Source organism: Malurus melanocephalus, unplaced genomic scaffold (assembly GCF_030028575.1).
Source record: "Malurus melanocephalus ecotype Western Australia unplaced genomic scaffold, MMel_1.1 scaffold_18, whole genome shotgun sequence".
Classification (NCBI taxonomy): domain Eukaryota; kingdom Metazoa; phylum Chordata; class Aves; order Passeriformes; family Maluridae; genus Malurus; species Malurus melanocephalus.
In genome coordinates, this window is record NW_026623250.1 from 130,369 (window position 1) to 147,731 (window position 17,363).

A 17,363-nucleotide genomic window follows, 5' to 3' on the forward strand; every position below is an offset into this window, starting at 1 on the left:
AGTTCAGGCACAAAAAATCAGATATGCAACTCAATGTACAATACTGCTTCTTCAATTCTCACTTATTCCAAGTGAGAGGAAAGATAAATACTTTGGTTATAGGCTTATTTATACCCACCAAACTCTTGAAAATAAGCTCCAGAGAGCTGGAAACATTACTACTGTGTAGATACTCTCAAACCTTAGGMAGCAGCACATAGCTGTTTTAGATTAAGCCCTCAAGCCCATGTCTCTCCATGTCCCAGAGGATTTCTGAAATAATAAGGGTACCTAGCAGCATGCACCTTTAAAGGCCTATCCTGCACAGTAAAGGCTTAAGGTAGTAGACAAACATACATTTTTTCATACTAAAAGCAAATCAATAAAGTCTTTTACATGACTCTTGAGACAGCCCTACTCACTTAAACTGTCAAATATTTCACTTCATAGGTAACTTACCACAAACATATCTAAAAACACAAAAGCAATGCTGTTAGTCTAGCTGACATGACACAGTAAGTTTTGCAGCTGCTCTAGACTAAATAGATGAGTACTTTATTTAATACTACTGCAATCATTTTAACCTTGAGAAAATAAATTTTTGATGGCATTATTTTTTTTTAGCATGAACTGAAGATCACACTACAGCAATTAGGCTGTTCATCTTTGGTGCGCCTCAACACGGCAGAATCCATCACAGTTAAAGACAAGAAAGTCTGAAACAGAAGAAAAATTTATGGTAACACCCACACAGTCTAAGCATGGCCCATGGTTACCTCTGCAGCAGGAGAAGCAGGAAGGGAAAGAGGTAACAAAAACACTACCTCTAGCCAGGTCACAGTGACATTTTTTTCCAGAACTACCACCGCCTCATTACACAGAGATGCACATACAAACATTGCCACCACTTCACACACTGCTTACTTTACCCCAAAGTATTTTGATTTCCACTCCTCTCYCAACCTACACTACAATTTTGCTAGGGTGAAGATCTGGCACACAATCTGTGATGCTAAAGGGACTGCGCCTCCCCAGTGGACACATGCTAAAGGACAAATATGTGAAAGAGCAATTTCTAGAGCAATRCATTCTTTACCACACTCCCTACCTTGCTATGAATACTCTGACAAAATCGTAGCTTCCTAGCACTTAATTCTCACCACACAGTCCTCATGAAGCTGCAAGTCAGCAACATTAACAGCAAGAAGGCAAATGCAGGAGAAGAGTTAGCCACAACAAGGTTTTGTACTCGCTCTGTGCGGCGAGATACCTTTTTAAATACGCAACACATACTAACTAGTTAGTAGGAGACAATGTACAACAACCAACCTCAAAGGTCAATGGAACTTTTAATGAAAAATCTTGCTTTGTCATGTTGCTCATCATCTCAATCCTTATCAACTCAAATAGTCACTGCAGTGCCAAACATTTAATTGACAGAGCAAGACCTGGAATTATTTGAGAACAAAATACCATACTTTCCCGCCCCTTATTTTTTGTGGGTATTTTTGCTTAAGAGTTTTTTTTAGCATCTAGAATAATGAAGAGAACTCACTATGGTATTTTAGAAGACAGTGGCAGGTTCAGAAGCTTCTGGTTTCATTTCAGATTGAAACAGCTGTGCTATATGGAAATGTATGGTTCTCCGAAAGAATTCTGRTTTTTCTTAGCTTGTTACTCTGCTTTGCTAAGCAATGTGTAATTACTGTGACAAGGTTTGTAGAAAGGTGATGGAAAAGACAGGCAACTCAAGACACAAAATTTAACTTTCAGATCCTTGAGAATACTGGTGTAAACAAGGAATCCATAGCTTGCCTTCATCCTCTTTTTAAGGAATAAGGTTAAACCAAGGGAGCTTTCATCTCCCCCATAAAAAAAGACTAAGTTTTGAAGGCCATGGTCAAAAGAAGCTATCCCATGCTCAACTGGCAGCCAAAATGCAAAATATTTTGAATGATAGAAACTACTGCAACCAATGACACTTGGTACCATTTGCCTCAATAAATTTCATAAAACATGTTTCCTGTTCATAGTCACTTTTCTGCCAAAAGGAAAACTAGTGTAGAGAAGACAAAAACACAGCAGAAAGGAAAATGGGAAAATCCTGGCATTTTTTTGCAGATATCTCTGTTTCCATAATGTCAGTCCAGTAACAACTATTCACAGACAACAGAAGCAGACAGATTACAACAGAAAACACACTGTTGCCCAATCTCAACTCCTCTCTTGACAGACTAGAAAACACTCTTTCCAGCCAAGAGAGCTCTGAAGAGAATACAGAATACAACAAAAAAAACAACGTGGCATTAGAAATGCAGTGACCCATCATCTATGAAGGGCCTTGAGTGCCCTTCACCATGCAATCCCATCCTGCCTGCTGTCAGCAGTTAGCCACTCACCTCAGAAGAGCGTAGGCAAATAATCTGCTTGAATTAATTCGTGTTTATGCGCTTGCTATCCACAGCACTTCAACGCGCAGATGTTCCAAAAGCAATGCACTTCTCAGAGGAARTTAGTGTTAATCCTAATTTAATTCTCCTGTGTCTAACATCCCAAAGTAAGACATCAAAAACACTTTAGAAAATGATGGCTTCAGAAAAATCTTGCAAACTATTATTTGTTCTTGCTTTCATTAAATGAGAGATTGCTTATCTTCAGGGATTTTGTGGGTTTGTTTTTTTTTTTAAGGTAAAGTTCATGCAACTGTAGGATGAAGTAATGACAGCAGAGGAGAAAAAAAGTGGTGTACCTTCTCTTCCACCCCTTCCTTCCCTGTTTTCCTCCAGGAATTAACTCTTTCAGTTCTACACTCTAATTTCTGAACATAAGAAGCTGACCTGCTATAGATAATAGCACTAAGTTTCCTTCACTGAGCTGGGTGGGACAAACCACTCTTTTTGGTAGAGCACAGAAATATTCACATCATTCTTCAGAAAAAGACATAAAACTCACGATGGAGCACAAATTGCAAACTGGCAGACTGGCCTACATAAAAAACAACACTGCATGAGAGACCTCTGAAATAATCTCTCTGTTGTAGCAGATCTGGCAAGGCATAAATCTGAGTATGACATCCTGCTTCAAGACAGATGTGACCAGCTGGCAAGAATACACAGGACAGCAATGAGAATGATCAGATGTCTGGAAACACATTCTGTTGGGGACGATGAAAGCCACAGGGGCTGTTTAGTCTAAAGAAGTCCAGGAGACAAGGTTGGAGTTGTCAAGTATGTCTTATACAATGTCACAGAAGAAGAAATAGTTCTACTGAAATACCACATGAAATAATAATGTTTATGGGAAAATCTGCATGTTTTCTAACTACCCATTTATTTAGTTTGGAAACACTTTATATGTCATGGCTTTGAAGAATTTACTGACAGTTAAAGTAGAAATAGAGGTAGCAGGACAATCTGTTTCACGGCTGTCTGAAGGATACTGAACAGCTGTGACAACAGATTCAATTCTGCTATGCTGGCAACAGGAACAAGGACAGGACAAGAGGAGAAATGAAACCTGCAAGCGCAGGATCAAGCACTGGGGATACATATAACTAAAAGAACTCAGTAACAGAACATCACAGAGAACATCAACATTTTCATTCTTTGACAGTAATTAAAATAGGATGTCAGTGTGAAAACAGTATCTTCAAGCAGTGTGATACTTTCAGCAGGTGGCACATGAAAAAAGCCTAAAATCATCTCTACATACATCTTGGACTTCAGCCTTGCCTTTGTCCACATAAAGATTTCCATGTGAAGAGATGCTCTGTTTTAAATTAACATACATTCATTTACCTCTGCACTCTAACACAGTGTGGTGTCCTTGCACAAAAAAAAAAAAAAAAATATTATACAGGTGGATTTGCCAGGTAGTTCTGCAGGTAGACAGAAATTCAGCTGCAAGCACTGACTACACCAAAACTGAAGGATTGGTAAAATCAAAGCACAAAAAAAGGCACAAGTAAGGTCTGGTATCAGGTAATAAGGGAATCTAGCAAAAGGGAATAAAGGGGACAGAATAAGGCTGCATATTCTAAGCAAACTAACTTCCACAACACTAACATGAGTTTATGCTGCTATCTTGTGACACTACTAACTGAGAGTRAGGTATCAGACTGCCCAGAATTTCAAAATTCCATGAATGCAACGTTGAGTTATTTTTGAGGTTACCTTCTCTATACTGTCAGCGCGAAAGATGCCAGTAATTCATCCCCAAAGCACACACAGAAATAACAAGCCTTTACCAGAAGTTCACTGGTCTGCCAGCAGCTCTGAGTTCAGCTAACTGAACAGACAGACTTTTATATTTCTACACAGCATTATGCAGGCTTACCAACTGAGCACTAAACCACCTAGACACCACATAATTGTGGTAAGCACAGCCCCAAGCCCACACATACCATTCCTGCCGAGAAGAAGGATATATTAATCACCTAGCAGTGCACTTCATCCTAACAGCAGCTATGGAGGTCCTATTCAGTTCAATGAAAAAAGCAAGCCTATATATATATATATATATACACTTAAATGATGTGGATATACACATATTCTATCATAAATGCATTTCACCGCAAAATACACAGCACTCTTCGTGGTCTCATGCAGTTGAAAGAAGCAAGGAATCTGGTCTGAATTTGAAAATTTAAGAAAAAAAAAAAAAAACAAAGGGGAGGGGCCGGAACAGAAAGGTATATTCAGTTCCAATTCATCATGCTGACCTACAATTGTATCAATTTAACAGGAGGCATCGGGAACTGAGGGGAAAACAGGAGCTACATAAACAGCCATTACGGCAGGGGGAAACATTCCTGACAACCACAGCTTAACTAGTTGAAAATAACTTCAACCAGCTTAACAGATACTCCTCCAGAAATACAAGGTTTCTCAGAAGAGYCTTTACACATCCCGCTGCATAAATGCACAGGATAAAGAAACATCACCTAAGAACAAATTAGAAAGTTGACCACAAAGAAAGATGTAAGTAAGGCACACAAGAGATGATGTACCGAAGTAAAGTAAAGCAGCAGTCAAACAGAACAATGCACTTGGTTGGGGGTCATGGCTTGAAATATATGTAAGGAGTGTGAATCATGCAACAAGAAATAAATAGAATAATTTCTAAAAATCCGTCTCAACAGGATTGTTTTACYGTAATATAGTGATGAGGTTGTTTTGTTTTAAGAGTGCCGTTAGAAGCTAGTGTAGCTGGATCAGGAGAAGAGGAAAAGGAACAACACGCGTATCCGCGTATCACGCTATGGATCTCTCACCCACAGAGCTCCTCCATGATCCTCAGCCTGTCATGAGCTCTCACAAGAGGATTACTGTAGTTTAGATGGGGCTTGCCCATCACTTCCTTTGGACACTAAAGAGTTTTCTTTGAAGCAACGCTATCCAAAGGTGACACGTTCGGGTGGGGGGGGGGAGGACACGACGACCCACCACAAAAGCTAACAAGCTTTCCTAAAACAAACAAAAAAAAAAAAATCCTTCTCCATGCAAAAACCCCCAACTCTCAATTACCGGCAGCCAGAAAGGCTAGAGCCGGCAGAGCAGAAACTAGAACGCCCCGGGTTTAGGCGGGCACAGTGGCGGGAAGGGGCTGTCCCCAGGTGGGCACGAAGCCGCTGTCCGCCGCGGGGTCACCTCCGCCTCGCAGCCCGGGACGGCCGCGCTCCGCGGCTCCCGGCGCCGCCCCGGCCCCGCGCACCTCCTCATCCCGCTCCTCCAGAGAGGCGTCGTCCTCCGCCCGCCCGCCGGGGATCGCCCGCTCCGCYGCAGCCGTCTCCCCACCGGGGGCCGTCGCCGCCCCGCCGCCGCCGGGCTCTCCCTCCTCGGAGAGAGTTTCCGAGCCGGAGGAGGAGCCGGAGCAAGAGGAGCCGACGTGGCCGGCGCCCCGCGCCCGCTCCGAAGCCGCCGAAACTTTCTCCGCCATGGCCGGAGGCTCAGAGCCTTGCCGCCCGCATGCCCCGCCGCCGGCAGCCGCGCTCCCTCGGCCCGCAGAGCGCAGCGCGGGCGCGGCAGCGGCGCTCCCGGGCCGGGCCGGGCCAGGCACCGCGCTCCGGGCGGCGGGCGGTGCCTGCGGGCGGGCGGGGCGGGCCGGGCCGGGCCGGGCGGAGTCAGCGGCGCGGGGGGCGGGCCCGGCGCGGCGGAGCTCGGCCCGAGGGCGGCAGGTAGCGGGGCTGGGTCTGCCCGGCGAGGGAGGGGAGCTAGCCTCGCTGCAGAAGGAGGCGGGAGGTAGGGGAAACGCGCGGCGTTCCGCGCCTGGAGGCAGCCGTACAGCCCGGTCCCGCCGCGGCAGCCCGRTGCGGAGAGGGCAGCGGGGTCTGCCGGAGCCCGAGAGCTGCCGGCATCGACTCGGCGGGGGCACAGCGAGCCACGCTCCGCTCCCCTCTGCTCCCGGGCGATGTCACCGGTTTAAGTAATAGCAGCTGTTTTAAATTGCATTAGGGTCTTCAACTCCCCTCACTTCCCCTAAAACGGAGCTACCAGCCGTTTATGGCGGCAATTTTGCCGTCGTGCAAACCTTTTGCAGAAAAGTGCGGACGCCCAGCTGTGGTCTTGCAGCAAACAAAAGTCTCTTTGAGTGTTTGTCTTCGAAACGGACATTGCTATTGGGATTTGTGACCACGCTTTCAGTCGTTGAAACCAAAGCAGATCACAGAAATTGGGCACCTGAAGGGCTTTGCAAATCTTCGTGGACAACTCCTTTATCTTTTAGGACCTAAATGGCTTTTAAACCATTTTTTCTGTCAATTTTTAAAATATTTTTAATATTTTATTTTGGAAAAAATGTCTTATTTTTTCAGTCCTGAGGACATAGGTCCTCATCTAATGTGCTAACACTATATATAAGTATATAATAATAAATACCAGAACATTGTTTCCTTATGTCTGGACCCCAGATTAATCTGATCGTGAAATCAAARCAGACTAAGAGTTTTGTAATGAAGGAAGTCCCACAGCATCACTTCAGAATAGCTGTCTTCTCCATTTCACAGGAAGAGAAGTGTGAGCACAGACCAGTTATTAATTTGCTCTAGTTAAAACAGTACATAGCTGATGAAAATAGGAACCAGAATGCAAGTCTCCATTTGTTCAGATCTCTAATCTGACCAGTATACCCAGTATTCACTGATGATACATGAAAAGAAAAACCCCAAACATTTTTGTTGTTGATTTTGTTGTTGTTGCTGTTATTATTGTTACAACTATATGGATTATCAGATTAACAGTGGAAGAAAAAACGCTTGCATAAAATTCTTCAAATTTCAATCCTTCTCTGTTTAGAAAGAGCTTTTGATGCTGCATATTAAGATGTAACAATGCTGATAGCTCTTTGTGGTTTCTTATCAGTATTTAGATCAGACCTTTAAAAGCTAATTTATTGTGGAAGAGGATAAGTGTCACTAAGGACAGAATTTGACCCAGAAGTTTGCCTATACCAGCATTTAATGATAAGAAAATATGAGATATACACATGAAGACAAAAACTGATTTTTGCTAAATGAATTACACACATAGACTAGTCCAAACCTAACTAATAATTTTAACTAACCAGTTCATTTTTAGTACTGCAGGTTCTGCACATAAGTTGTCATATCTCCAAAACCTGGGCTTACTCATAATTCTTGAGTCCTTGATTTTTAAAGCTAAACCTTTTTCTATCAGAATCTGCCTCTGGTTTAGTGTCATTCTCATAGCAGAACAACTTGCTTAATTTCCTAYCTATTCTTTGCAATGTATAAGAAAATTGCCAGGTGGTGAAAAGCAACGCTGCAGGTCTTTGTCAGTTCTTTCTCTTGCTGCCAGAGATGAGACTGGAAAAAATAGAGCTTAGCCAAAGCACTTCTACACTTCAGTTATTATCAGCTGCCAGAACAGCCCCTGTAATCTGGGGGCAGCAAGGAATACATTAAAATAGTCACTGAACTGCTCTAATTTATGCCATAAATTGAAATCTAAGAAGGCACTCAAAATTTATTATATCACCCCAGAGTTACAGAAGACAAGTGACAGTATTGTTCTGCTCTGGCCTATAGAATATGCCAGATCACGTGCTCTGCTAACATTATCTTACACGAACAGAAGAGGGATGCTATGTTGCCTATAGTTGCTAAAAGGGAGCTAAAGCTAAAAGAAGCAAAGATAGAAGCTTACATTATTTTCCATCCTGAGAAAAATGCTGTTCCTTGCACTTCACCATCACGAATCAGTGAGATACTTGGTGGCAAAACACTAAATATCTGGTACAACTTGAAAAGCTCATTTTGAAAACATTTGTTGAGAAGATGTCCATATTTAATAGGCTTTGAGCATTGGCTTCATTTTGTGGRGGATATGGAGAGATGGGTGTAGAGTGGTCTGATATCAGCTGTTRCAGGTGGCCGGCTCAGTTTTGGATATGATCACCCATTTACACATTTTTTTTCCATGGGTCAACTAACTGAAAACAAAATACAAGAAAAGAAATAAAATGTGTCTCAAAATTCCCTGATTATATACCCATTTGTTAAGGCTTGGGAAATTTTTGTGCTCAGTGTAGTCTTGAAGGACTGAAAGGATGACAGGCTAACAGATTTATTGACAAGTTTGGCACAGGATATCAAGATACAGGGGAAACACTGGAAAAAAATCATAAAGAGGTATAGAAAAAAATTGTCAGCAAATCATAGCTATGCATGAGACAGCATGGAAAGAGAAATAAGATAATGATTGGCTTTGTAATTGGTCCTTCAAAGTAAAGATCTCCAGAAATTATAGTGGGGAATCAAAGGATAGATACATTGTAAAAGTGACAGGCAAAAAAAAAAAAGTAAACACTGCAGCAGTGTATTGGATAAACCAGGGTAGTCAGAGAGAAAGACTGCAAAGCTTATGAGCAAATTTTGAAAGGTGGGACAATGGTTTCAGCATGGCAAATATATGTCCCATAGTACAGCTTTAATCAGTCAAATACAAAGGGTAGAGCTTCACAGTAGCTACTGCATTAGTTTCATTACATCAGTTGTCTTCAAATAATTGCCTTTTTTGGGTAGACAGTGTTCCATCGAATTCTTTTTTATCTGCCTYGAATACTCTTGTTCCTCTTTGATTCTGAATATTTAGGCAGAAGTCTACCTCCACAAGAAACAGTTTTCAAAATACACTGACAGTGGGGTGAGCACCTGAGAAAATCCCTAGGCAAGACTGACTGATCTGGCAAACGCTGTGCTCTCCAAATAAGACAGTTACACTATCAGCAACAACAGCGCTGTGCTTCCCTTTCTGCATAGTAAGTGTGCATTAAACCTGACCTGGAAGAACCRCTTCTTTGGATGAATAAACCTCCATGCTTACTCAGTTCTTGCCCTCCCTGTTGAGTCTGCCAGCAGCATTGCCAATTAGTGCCAATCCTGAATGCAGATTGTAATATGAATAGGCCTTTCAATATTTAATTCTGGACTTTTGCACTGGTGGTGTATAAATGTTTCATCAGTGCACTTCCTTCTGTGAGGGAAGGTTTATTCATTCATACTTCTGCTATTTTTCCTCTGAAAAAGAAGCAAAACTGTCTACCTGAAGTACTAGCAGAATATGGGCAAATAGTTAAGTGCTCCTCCCAGCTCTAGCMGTAAACTCTGGAATCAGAGCTCTTTTTCTTGGGGATCCTGATTTCTTGMGAATACATGTTATGGGGTCAGATGACACTCAGTTTTTATGTGATGTGTTTTATCACTACATATTCACTCTCAAGCAGTATCCAAGATCAGGAATTCAAAAATTTCATTTGGTGAGGTACAGTCCACTGATGTTAGTGGCAGGAATATTTACCAGCACCAACTGCAGTGGTAGGCTGGAAAAGAATAAAAACAGGCATAAGAACAACTCTCTTCTCTGGGCTGGGGCAGGTACCACCAAACATACAGCATAGTTTGGGGATCCTTTCTTTTTGTCTCTGAAAGTCTCCTTAGAACTTAGGATACTTCAAAGTCAGCAGAACCCACTTCATACCTTCCTAAGAGAATCAGTTCTGAGACTCTCCCTCTTACCATTAAAAATCTTTTTTGACAATGAATGTGAGGCACAATTTACTTTCCATAGCACTTGCAGAGCATGAAGCAAGGACATTTGAACATGCTGATTAGATTCAGATCATCTCAAAAGGCATTAATAAGCTAGTCATGTTACATTGTAAATCCTAGCAACAATAGGCATATGCATGAACAGAAATATCGCATTCAAATCTGTGGAACGTGTAATAAAACTGAGAAAAATAAAACATTTCATCTATTAATTGAATATGATAGTAGATGTAAAATGTCTTTGCCAAGGGAGTAAACACAACTAGTCTAGTCCTCCACCTGCTGCAGGTGCCTTTATCAAGGCCAGGYAGTGCCACCATCTTGACAGCTAGAGATGATGCGATCTGGACTAAGCGGTGTAATTGCTGAAGACACTTTCCCCTGATTACTGACACRCAAGGACCTGCATGAGCACTGCATGAATCACTGTCAGGAGACTTGCAGAAAATCACACTTAGACAAAACCACTGGCAAATGTTTACACTYTGACATTTACATTTCTGATAATTTCAGTATTCAAAAAAAAAGTAAAGAAATGCTGCTCAACACAGCAKACATCACAGAGCATTGGGAGGCTGTACAGGAAGATGGAGAAATAATGCGGTGATCCCCTTGTCAGACCTCCCTCAAGGTATTGCTGWGGGGTTATACCACTATGACTAAGCATCAGAAGCCTCCCTTCAGTTTCTTGCAGATTCAGGGATATTGTGAGTCTGCATGCTGGAAGGGACAAATAGAAGCTAAACTGTTTTAATCTGACTTCAGATACAAAAGTGTACTGCCAGCACATTGTGWGGAGTTTCTGCACAAGTCTACTGGCAGAGGCACTTGGTTTTTTGATGGATAACCCTTGAGTAAGGAGCCTTCCACAATTTCTCCCTCACCTTCACAACATGTGTCTATCAGGGATATATAGTGACATGCCAGCAGCAGGGAAGAGCAGCAAGAACAGGCACAACCAGCTGCCATACAACAGGAAGGTTACTCATTCTAAGAACTTTTTCCCCAAATTCTGCTTTAATCAAGGTCAATGCTATGACTCTCATAAAATTATGGGAAAACAATAGCTTCCCATATTGTCAAAAAGATTATCACTCCTGCTTCAGAGTGCCGTAACTAAAGAAGCAGAAAGATGGTAATTTCTCACTTTATCATGGCAGTATCCTAGAGCCCAGTAATGGGCATTATGAAGACCGGTCTTACAAAGAAGAGATAGGCAGGAAGTAATGGTCTAGATTCAAGATGGAAATTGGAGATAACCAGAACTCCAGCTGTAGAGTAAGAAGAGGAGAGGAGCTCTGAGGCCTGCACTGGGGTTGTGTTGCCAGCCTCATGGTCTGGCTGAGACAGCTACRGACTGCTAAATATAATCTAAACTAATGCTGTATCCTGTGGTGTAGTCTGATCATTATTTCTAGTAATCCCAGACAATGTTGTATTCTTTAGCTCAACAGGTGTAAATCTAATTCACACCTGCATCTTCAGAAATGCTGCATTTTTCCAGGCTTCACAGGATAGTGCACTTTCCTGGATAAGTTTAGATGCCCTTAACTCTACACAGCATTCCTTCCTTGGATATGGTTGACAGTGTTATTATGGACTGCAAACTTTGTAATTGGTTTGTAACTGGAAGAAATCCTTCCCAGCGTTATCCAGAATCTCTTTGAAAAACATGAAAATGGAAAGCAAATATGGGATCCAGTGATTGTCCTGAATCGTCAAACTCTCCAAAGCTCCATAGCAACAACTGAGGTAAAAGCAGGTTTGAGGCAGCCCACGAGGTTTCTGTAAGCTCTGCCTGCCCTCATCCCAGGCCTCACAGTTCCTAAATAGAGCAGGAACAGTGTTTGAGGAAAAGCTGTGATTTTTTCTGAGAAATCAGCTATTGTGTGGGAGCACTAAAAATGGTACTACAGAATTTAAATGGTATTGTTTGTGCAGACAGTCTTATTCACAGAATGAGCAAAAGCTAAGTCTTCGTTGTTCAAGTAAATAGGATTAATATTCAGAGTTTTAATCTTTTCTGACCTCTCTCCCATTAAACTAGAATAGTCTTCCAAACCAAAAATGCCATGACTCTTAAGCTAGGAAGACATCACATGCTTAGCAAGATGAATACAATTTTTAGCATAAATTCCTCATGTGTAAATTAAAATATTCAAAAGCCAATTTTTTACTTGCTCTGTCTACCACAATTATGGAAAAAAAAAAAAAGCTTTGTAGGCTTTTTTTTTTTTTCTTTCCAAATTATTGCTTTCTGGTTTTATTTTAACTTGCAAGATTTTAATGGCAAAAAATTACCTCTTTTGCAGCCTACCTCCCATTTTTATAGTAAAATATTATAGGGATTTAGCTTTCTTTATTCTCTTACTCTTACTTTTCTGTTGACTAGAACTGTGTCCCACCATGTCTCAAAACTGAGTTCTGTATTTCCAGTGGGAGTCTGAAAAGGGAAGGAATTGTTTCAGTAATCATCCTCACTATGATATAAGATACATGTAAGCGGAAGGCCTGCTAAAGGTTACTGAATTTTCTGTTTAATTTGTTTGTACTAGGAGCTTGTTCCTATTGAGAGGCATGCATAGCCTTCAGATCTTACATACTTTTGCCTGGGCTTTATGCATGGCTTAGATTCTACATAAATTCTTCCTATTTCATCTGTAGGCTGGTAGACTAATTAAATCAACAATACCATTCTCTGTCCATTGGTATACTTTGCTGAAACACTACCTCAAGCATAGGTTTTTCAACTTTTATTCTGTGTTGTATTTGTTTGATTGGCAGTTTCATCCTAGGACACTTAAGTCTAAAAATAAATACAGCAGTGTTTTGGAGGCTGAAGTTGACAAATCCATATTCTTGGATTCATTTACTGCCAAAATTTAARTGCTATTTATGCCAGTAACTGCAAGTTTAAAATAAAAAACGTGACTGACAGGGATGTAGGAAATTCTCAACTTATCAAACCTTGCATATTTAAAATTCAAACATGTCTCATGTTGCAGATTAGAAGTAGTGGTCGACACTTATAAAAGTAAATGCCTGAAGTCAGATTCCTAAACACATACAAAGAGTGCTTAAAAGCCACTTAAAAATCTGAAACAAGGTTAATTTTATGTAGGACGCTAATTTGAGGCAGCTAGCTGTGAAAATAATAGGCATTGTTGCTCAGTTGGCCTTGGCTTCCTCTCCAAGGAGATTCTTCTGGGTTCTGCAAACCCACGCAGACTGCCATATGTACTAAGGAAACAAGTTTTTCTCTCAGGCAATGATGAGTAAGTACTTCAAAACGTGGAAAAAAAATTCTGATGATGATGATAGTAATAATAATTACAAATATATTTTGAAAATTATAAGGTCTTTTTAAGTAAGCCAAGATTTTTATGTATGAATGCAATTTCTACAGTTGATTTAATAATTCAGCAGTTTTGATGTCAACAACACAGATCAAATTTGCACCTTCTCAATGTTACTCTCTGTTTTCAAAGCAACTTTCTCTAAATATTTGGGTCTGTGCTTAGAATTAGGTTTGAATATCCGACATTTCATCTTTCTAACCTGTATATGACAATAATGTAATAAATTTGAAATTTTAAGCAAACTTGTCTTCCTTTATTAAGTGTAGAAAGATTATGCCTCTCAAGTGACATTTTTCTCTTTTGTAACTAATAAGTATTATAGTAGAAAGAGTGATTCACAGACCACAGAGATAAGATAGAAGTATTCAGACCAAAAAATATAATCATATACATTAACAGAAAAGATGCCTGTATGAATCACTGTTCTAGCCTGAGCTTTGCCAACAAACATTTTAAGAAATGTATCAGAATTAGGGACATGTATTGTGATCTAYTCTTAGTAATGGTGTTGCACAATACTTTTATTATCACAAGAGTCTGCCTAGGCTGCTTCTAATTTTTCAAAATTGCATTCATTCAAACTGAAGTTTTCTATAGTAAGAATCTAGCTAAGATTGTGGTCAACCATGTGTGGGGGTTTTTTGTTTTCATCATCAGGCTATTTTATTTTGCGGGGGCCAGGTGTATTTTTTGCTTTTTTTGAATTTTCAACCAAAATAATCCAGCCAATTGAAAAAATACATCAGAGGAAATGCACTGTCTAATCACTCTTAAAATTCTCACAATGATTCAATACACAGCAACTGTGTTTTTATGCTTCAGAACGAGTGATAAAGTCTGGTGGGAGGAGCACCTTCCTGTCAGGAATGTGATTTTACCATCCTTATGAGAATGCAGCCTAATTTCATCACAAATCTACCTCAGTGCATAGAGTAAAAACATTTTTGTGTTTCACATTTTGTCTGAAAGTAGCCTGATATTCAACAATGTACAAAAGAATCACAAAGCCTGAAAGAGGCTTTTAAAGACACTGCTGAAAATTTTAAAATGCTGAAAATCATTGTGGGTTGCCTTTCCTGTGGTTTTATTGCCTTTGCTGCTGAATATGTGTAGCACAGGRAATGAAGATTCAAACTGGGGGGAAGTCAAAGGCCCCAGAGCACAGGAAGAATGGAAATTATAAACACCAGAGACTGGAAGAAGAGCTGAGGGTGGTTCTGAGCAAGAATGTGCAATGTGGCAGGTTCAATGAGTACATGCAGAAAGTGCTGAACAAAGAGATGAGTAGGATCTGAGTCGGGGGAGAACCACAAATGCTGCCGGCGTAGGAAACAGGGATGTTGTGACCCCGCAGGCATAACCTGCCCTGGCAGCTGCAGGTGATTGCAAAATCTCTACTCTGTTCATGCATCTGTCAAACAGCTGGGTTGAAACCTTGCAGCTGAGTCGAGTCCCAACAGCTGTGGCGAATCCTTTAGGCAAGGAGTGTCTCTTCCCTGGTGTTGGGTCACCATGGTAGTGCAGCCCCCCCCACCCTTCCCCCCACACACTCTTTTTCAGGCTGCAGTGTGATTTTGGGCAATCTCAAGCACACTCATTCGGGATAGTCACCCACTTAAGAAGTTCTTGTTTGTGGTGTGTTGGCTCTGTCTGGCTGCCAGCCTCTTCATCAGCCCCCAGCTGCTCCCTCCCCACAGCAGCATGTGGGTGAAAACTGCGGGAACATGAGTGAGGAAGCTCGTGGGTGGAGATACAGGCAGGGAGATGGTTTGCCAATTGCTGTCCCAGGCAAAACAGACCTAATTTTGAGTAATTTAATAATTTATTGACAATTAATGTTTTTAATTTCTGATTCAGGAACAGGGAAGCAGAGAAGGAAGAAGCAAACACTAGAACACTTTTCCCCTTCCACTGGTGTCCCTCTGCCCTTTCCCATTCTTTTTCTCTCCCTCATTCCTGCCCAGATGATGTTCTCTGCCCTTTTGTTTATACCTGCTCCTCAAGGCGCTGCAGCACAGCTGGCTTGGACAGCAGCATTTGACAGCAGCAGTGCCCTTGAGAAGCCAGCACTAAACAGTGGGAATAGTCTGGAACAAGCACCCTCATAGTAAAGAGTTTTTTCATAACATTGAGCCTAAATTTCCCCTCTTTCAGTTTGTATTCAGGTATTTCAAATACAACTATATAAAGCTGCTTGGAAACGAAGTAATTTCTAAATCAAAAGGCATGGAGAAATGTAAGGATATTCTTTCTTTTCTTTTGTATTTCTGTCTGAGAAAGAAAGTTAAATTTCAATCAAAACTGTTGAAAATAAATTGAATCAGAAAAGTCCACTGGAAACTTTTAAATAGGCCTTCACCCTTTGCAAAATTGGCCTGTTACATCTTTCACCAAGCTCACCTACTCTGTGTCTCTAGCAAGTTGAAACTTCTGTTCAACCTGAACAAAGACAAAATCTACTGCAGCCATAGAAATGTTGCCATAAGAAATTAATTTATGAAAGACTCTTGAATTACAGTAAAAAAGTCACAGAAATGAGCAGAAATTAATAATTCTATGTTCATTATAAGGACTAAGGTTTATGAGTTATTTCAGGCCTGAGGTCTCCCATGAAGCAAGGGAATTAAACAAATATTAAAAAGATACACCTTTAAAGGAGAGCTTGACATGAAACTTATAGCACAAGTCTGTTTTTAGTGCCATAATGCATCTGACTGTATACAGTTACCCAAGAAACCTTGATATAACTCAAAGATAATTAGCTTATTAAATTACTTTAAAGTTCTTTCAATATATTCAAACACAAAAAAGTCTGAAGCAAACTCATGAGATGCTAAGACAGAATAAACTATCTYAGCTGTCCTTTAAAATAAAAAGAAAAAAAAACCTATTATTTCAAATAATACAATCAACAATTGAGCAAAAATAGGTTCAGTGACTTCTTAAATAGCAGTTTTAAAGGCTCTTTCAACAGCTACAATTGGTTCATTCAAAAAGAATGTTTTCAAGTTTTCCAAATCATTTATAGCCATTTTGATGTGGTACATTTTTTACTGCCATTGCAATGYATTTACTGTGATAATTAGAACTGATGGCAAATATAGGGGAACTTTATAAGGATATTCAATCACTCTATCGCAGGTCCAGGTCCTGATGGATTTAGTAATGACTTTTAAAATGAAATTCAAGACAAATCAAACAATTAAATACTTGACTCAGTAAAAAAAAAATTGCCAGTAACATAAAATCTAGAGAAGTCTTCGAAAGGATAATATGTACATATCTCTTCACTCTAGATCATGTTAATTTGTTGGAGGAAAAATTTATCCAAAGCACATAAGCTATTTCTCAGATCATCTGTTATGGTAGGATTTAGGGAGTTAACAATAATAAGGTCTCTTATCCCTGCAGCATTTTATTCTGACTCCAGGAGGGTCAAAGCCATAATTCTTTTCCATGGGGAAATTATCCTGTTATTAACCCACCATTATATTTTACACAGCACAGTTAATGCAAACACACTATAGTGATGTAAAACTAAAGCACAATTCATTAAATGACTACTGATTTCACATAAGRCGACTAATGTAAAGTAATCCTCAAACTTTTCTGATATGTAGAAGACACACATCAGAAAGTTTATTGGGGACCAGAGAGTCACTAGAAGTGGAGAGYGTTTGCCCTTCACTGTGTGATTTCATCAGGATGGCCAGCTGTAATTGCTTACCTCTGTCCTCACTGAGAACTTTCCTGCAAGCATGAGGAAGTGAGTTGCACATGCAGGTGTGCCTGCTGTGACAGACTTTTTCTTTCCTGTAACATCAGCTGCTGAAGGCTCATAGAAAGATTTGTGCTTGTCTGTAAAAAGAAAGAAAGAAAGAAAGAAAGAAAGAAAGAAAGAAAGAAAGAAAGAAAGAAAGAAAGAAAGAAAGAAAGAAAGAAAGAAAGAAAGAAAGAAA

General features: G+C 40.4%; 1 protein-coding gene across 1 annotated transcript in view; it reads right to left on the reverse strand.

Annotated features, from left to right (window-relative positions):
- MAST4 (microtubule associated serine/threonine kinase family member 4) overlaps positions 1 to 9,314 on the reverse strand; it is a 132,160-nt gene extending 122,846 nt beyond the window's left edge. The window contains exons 1-2 of the mRNA XM_057389612.1: positions 9,278 to 9,314; positions 5,692 to 6,374 (exon numbers count right to left, since the gene is read on the reverse strand). Of these exons, the coding sequence (XP_057245595.1) occupies positions 5,692 to 6,374; positions 9,278 to 9,314 (720 nt within the window). The remainder of the gene's footprint in view (positions 1 to 5,691; positions 6,375 to 9,277) is intronic.
- Between the last annotated feature and the right edge of the window lie 8,049 nt (positions 9,315 to 17,363).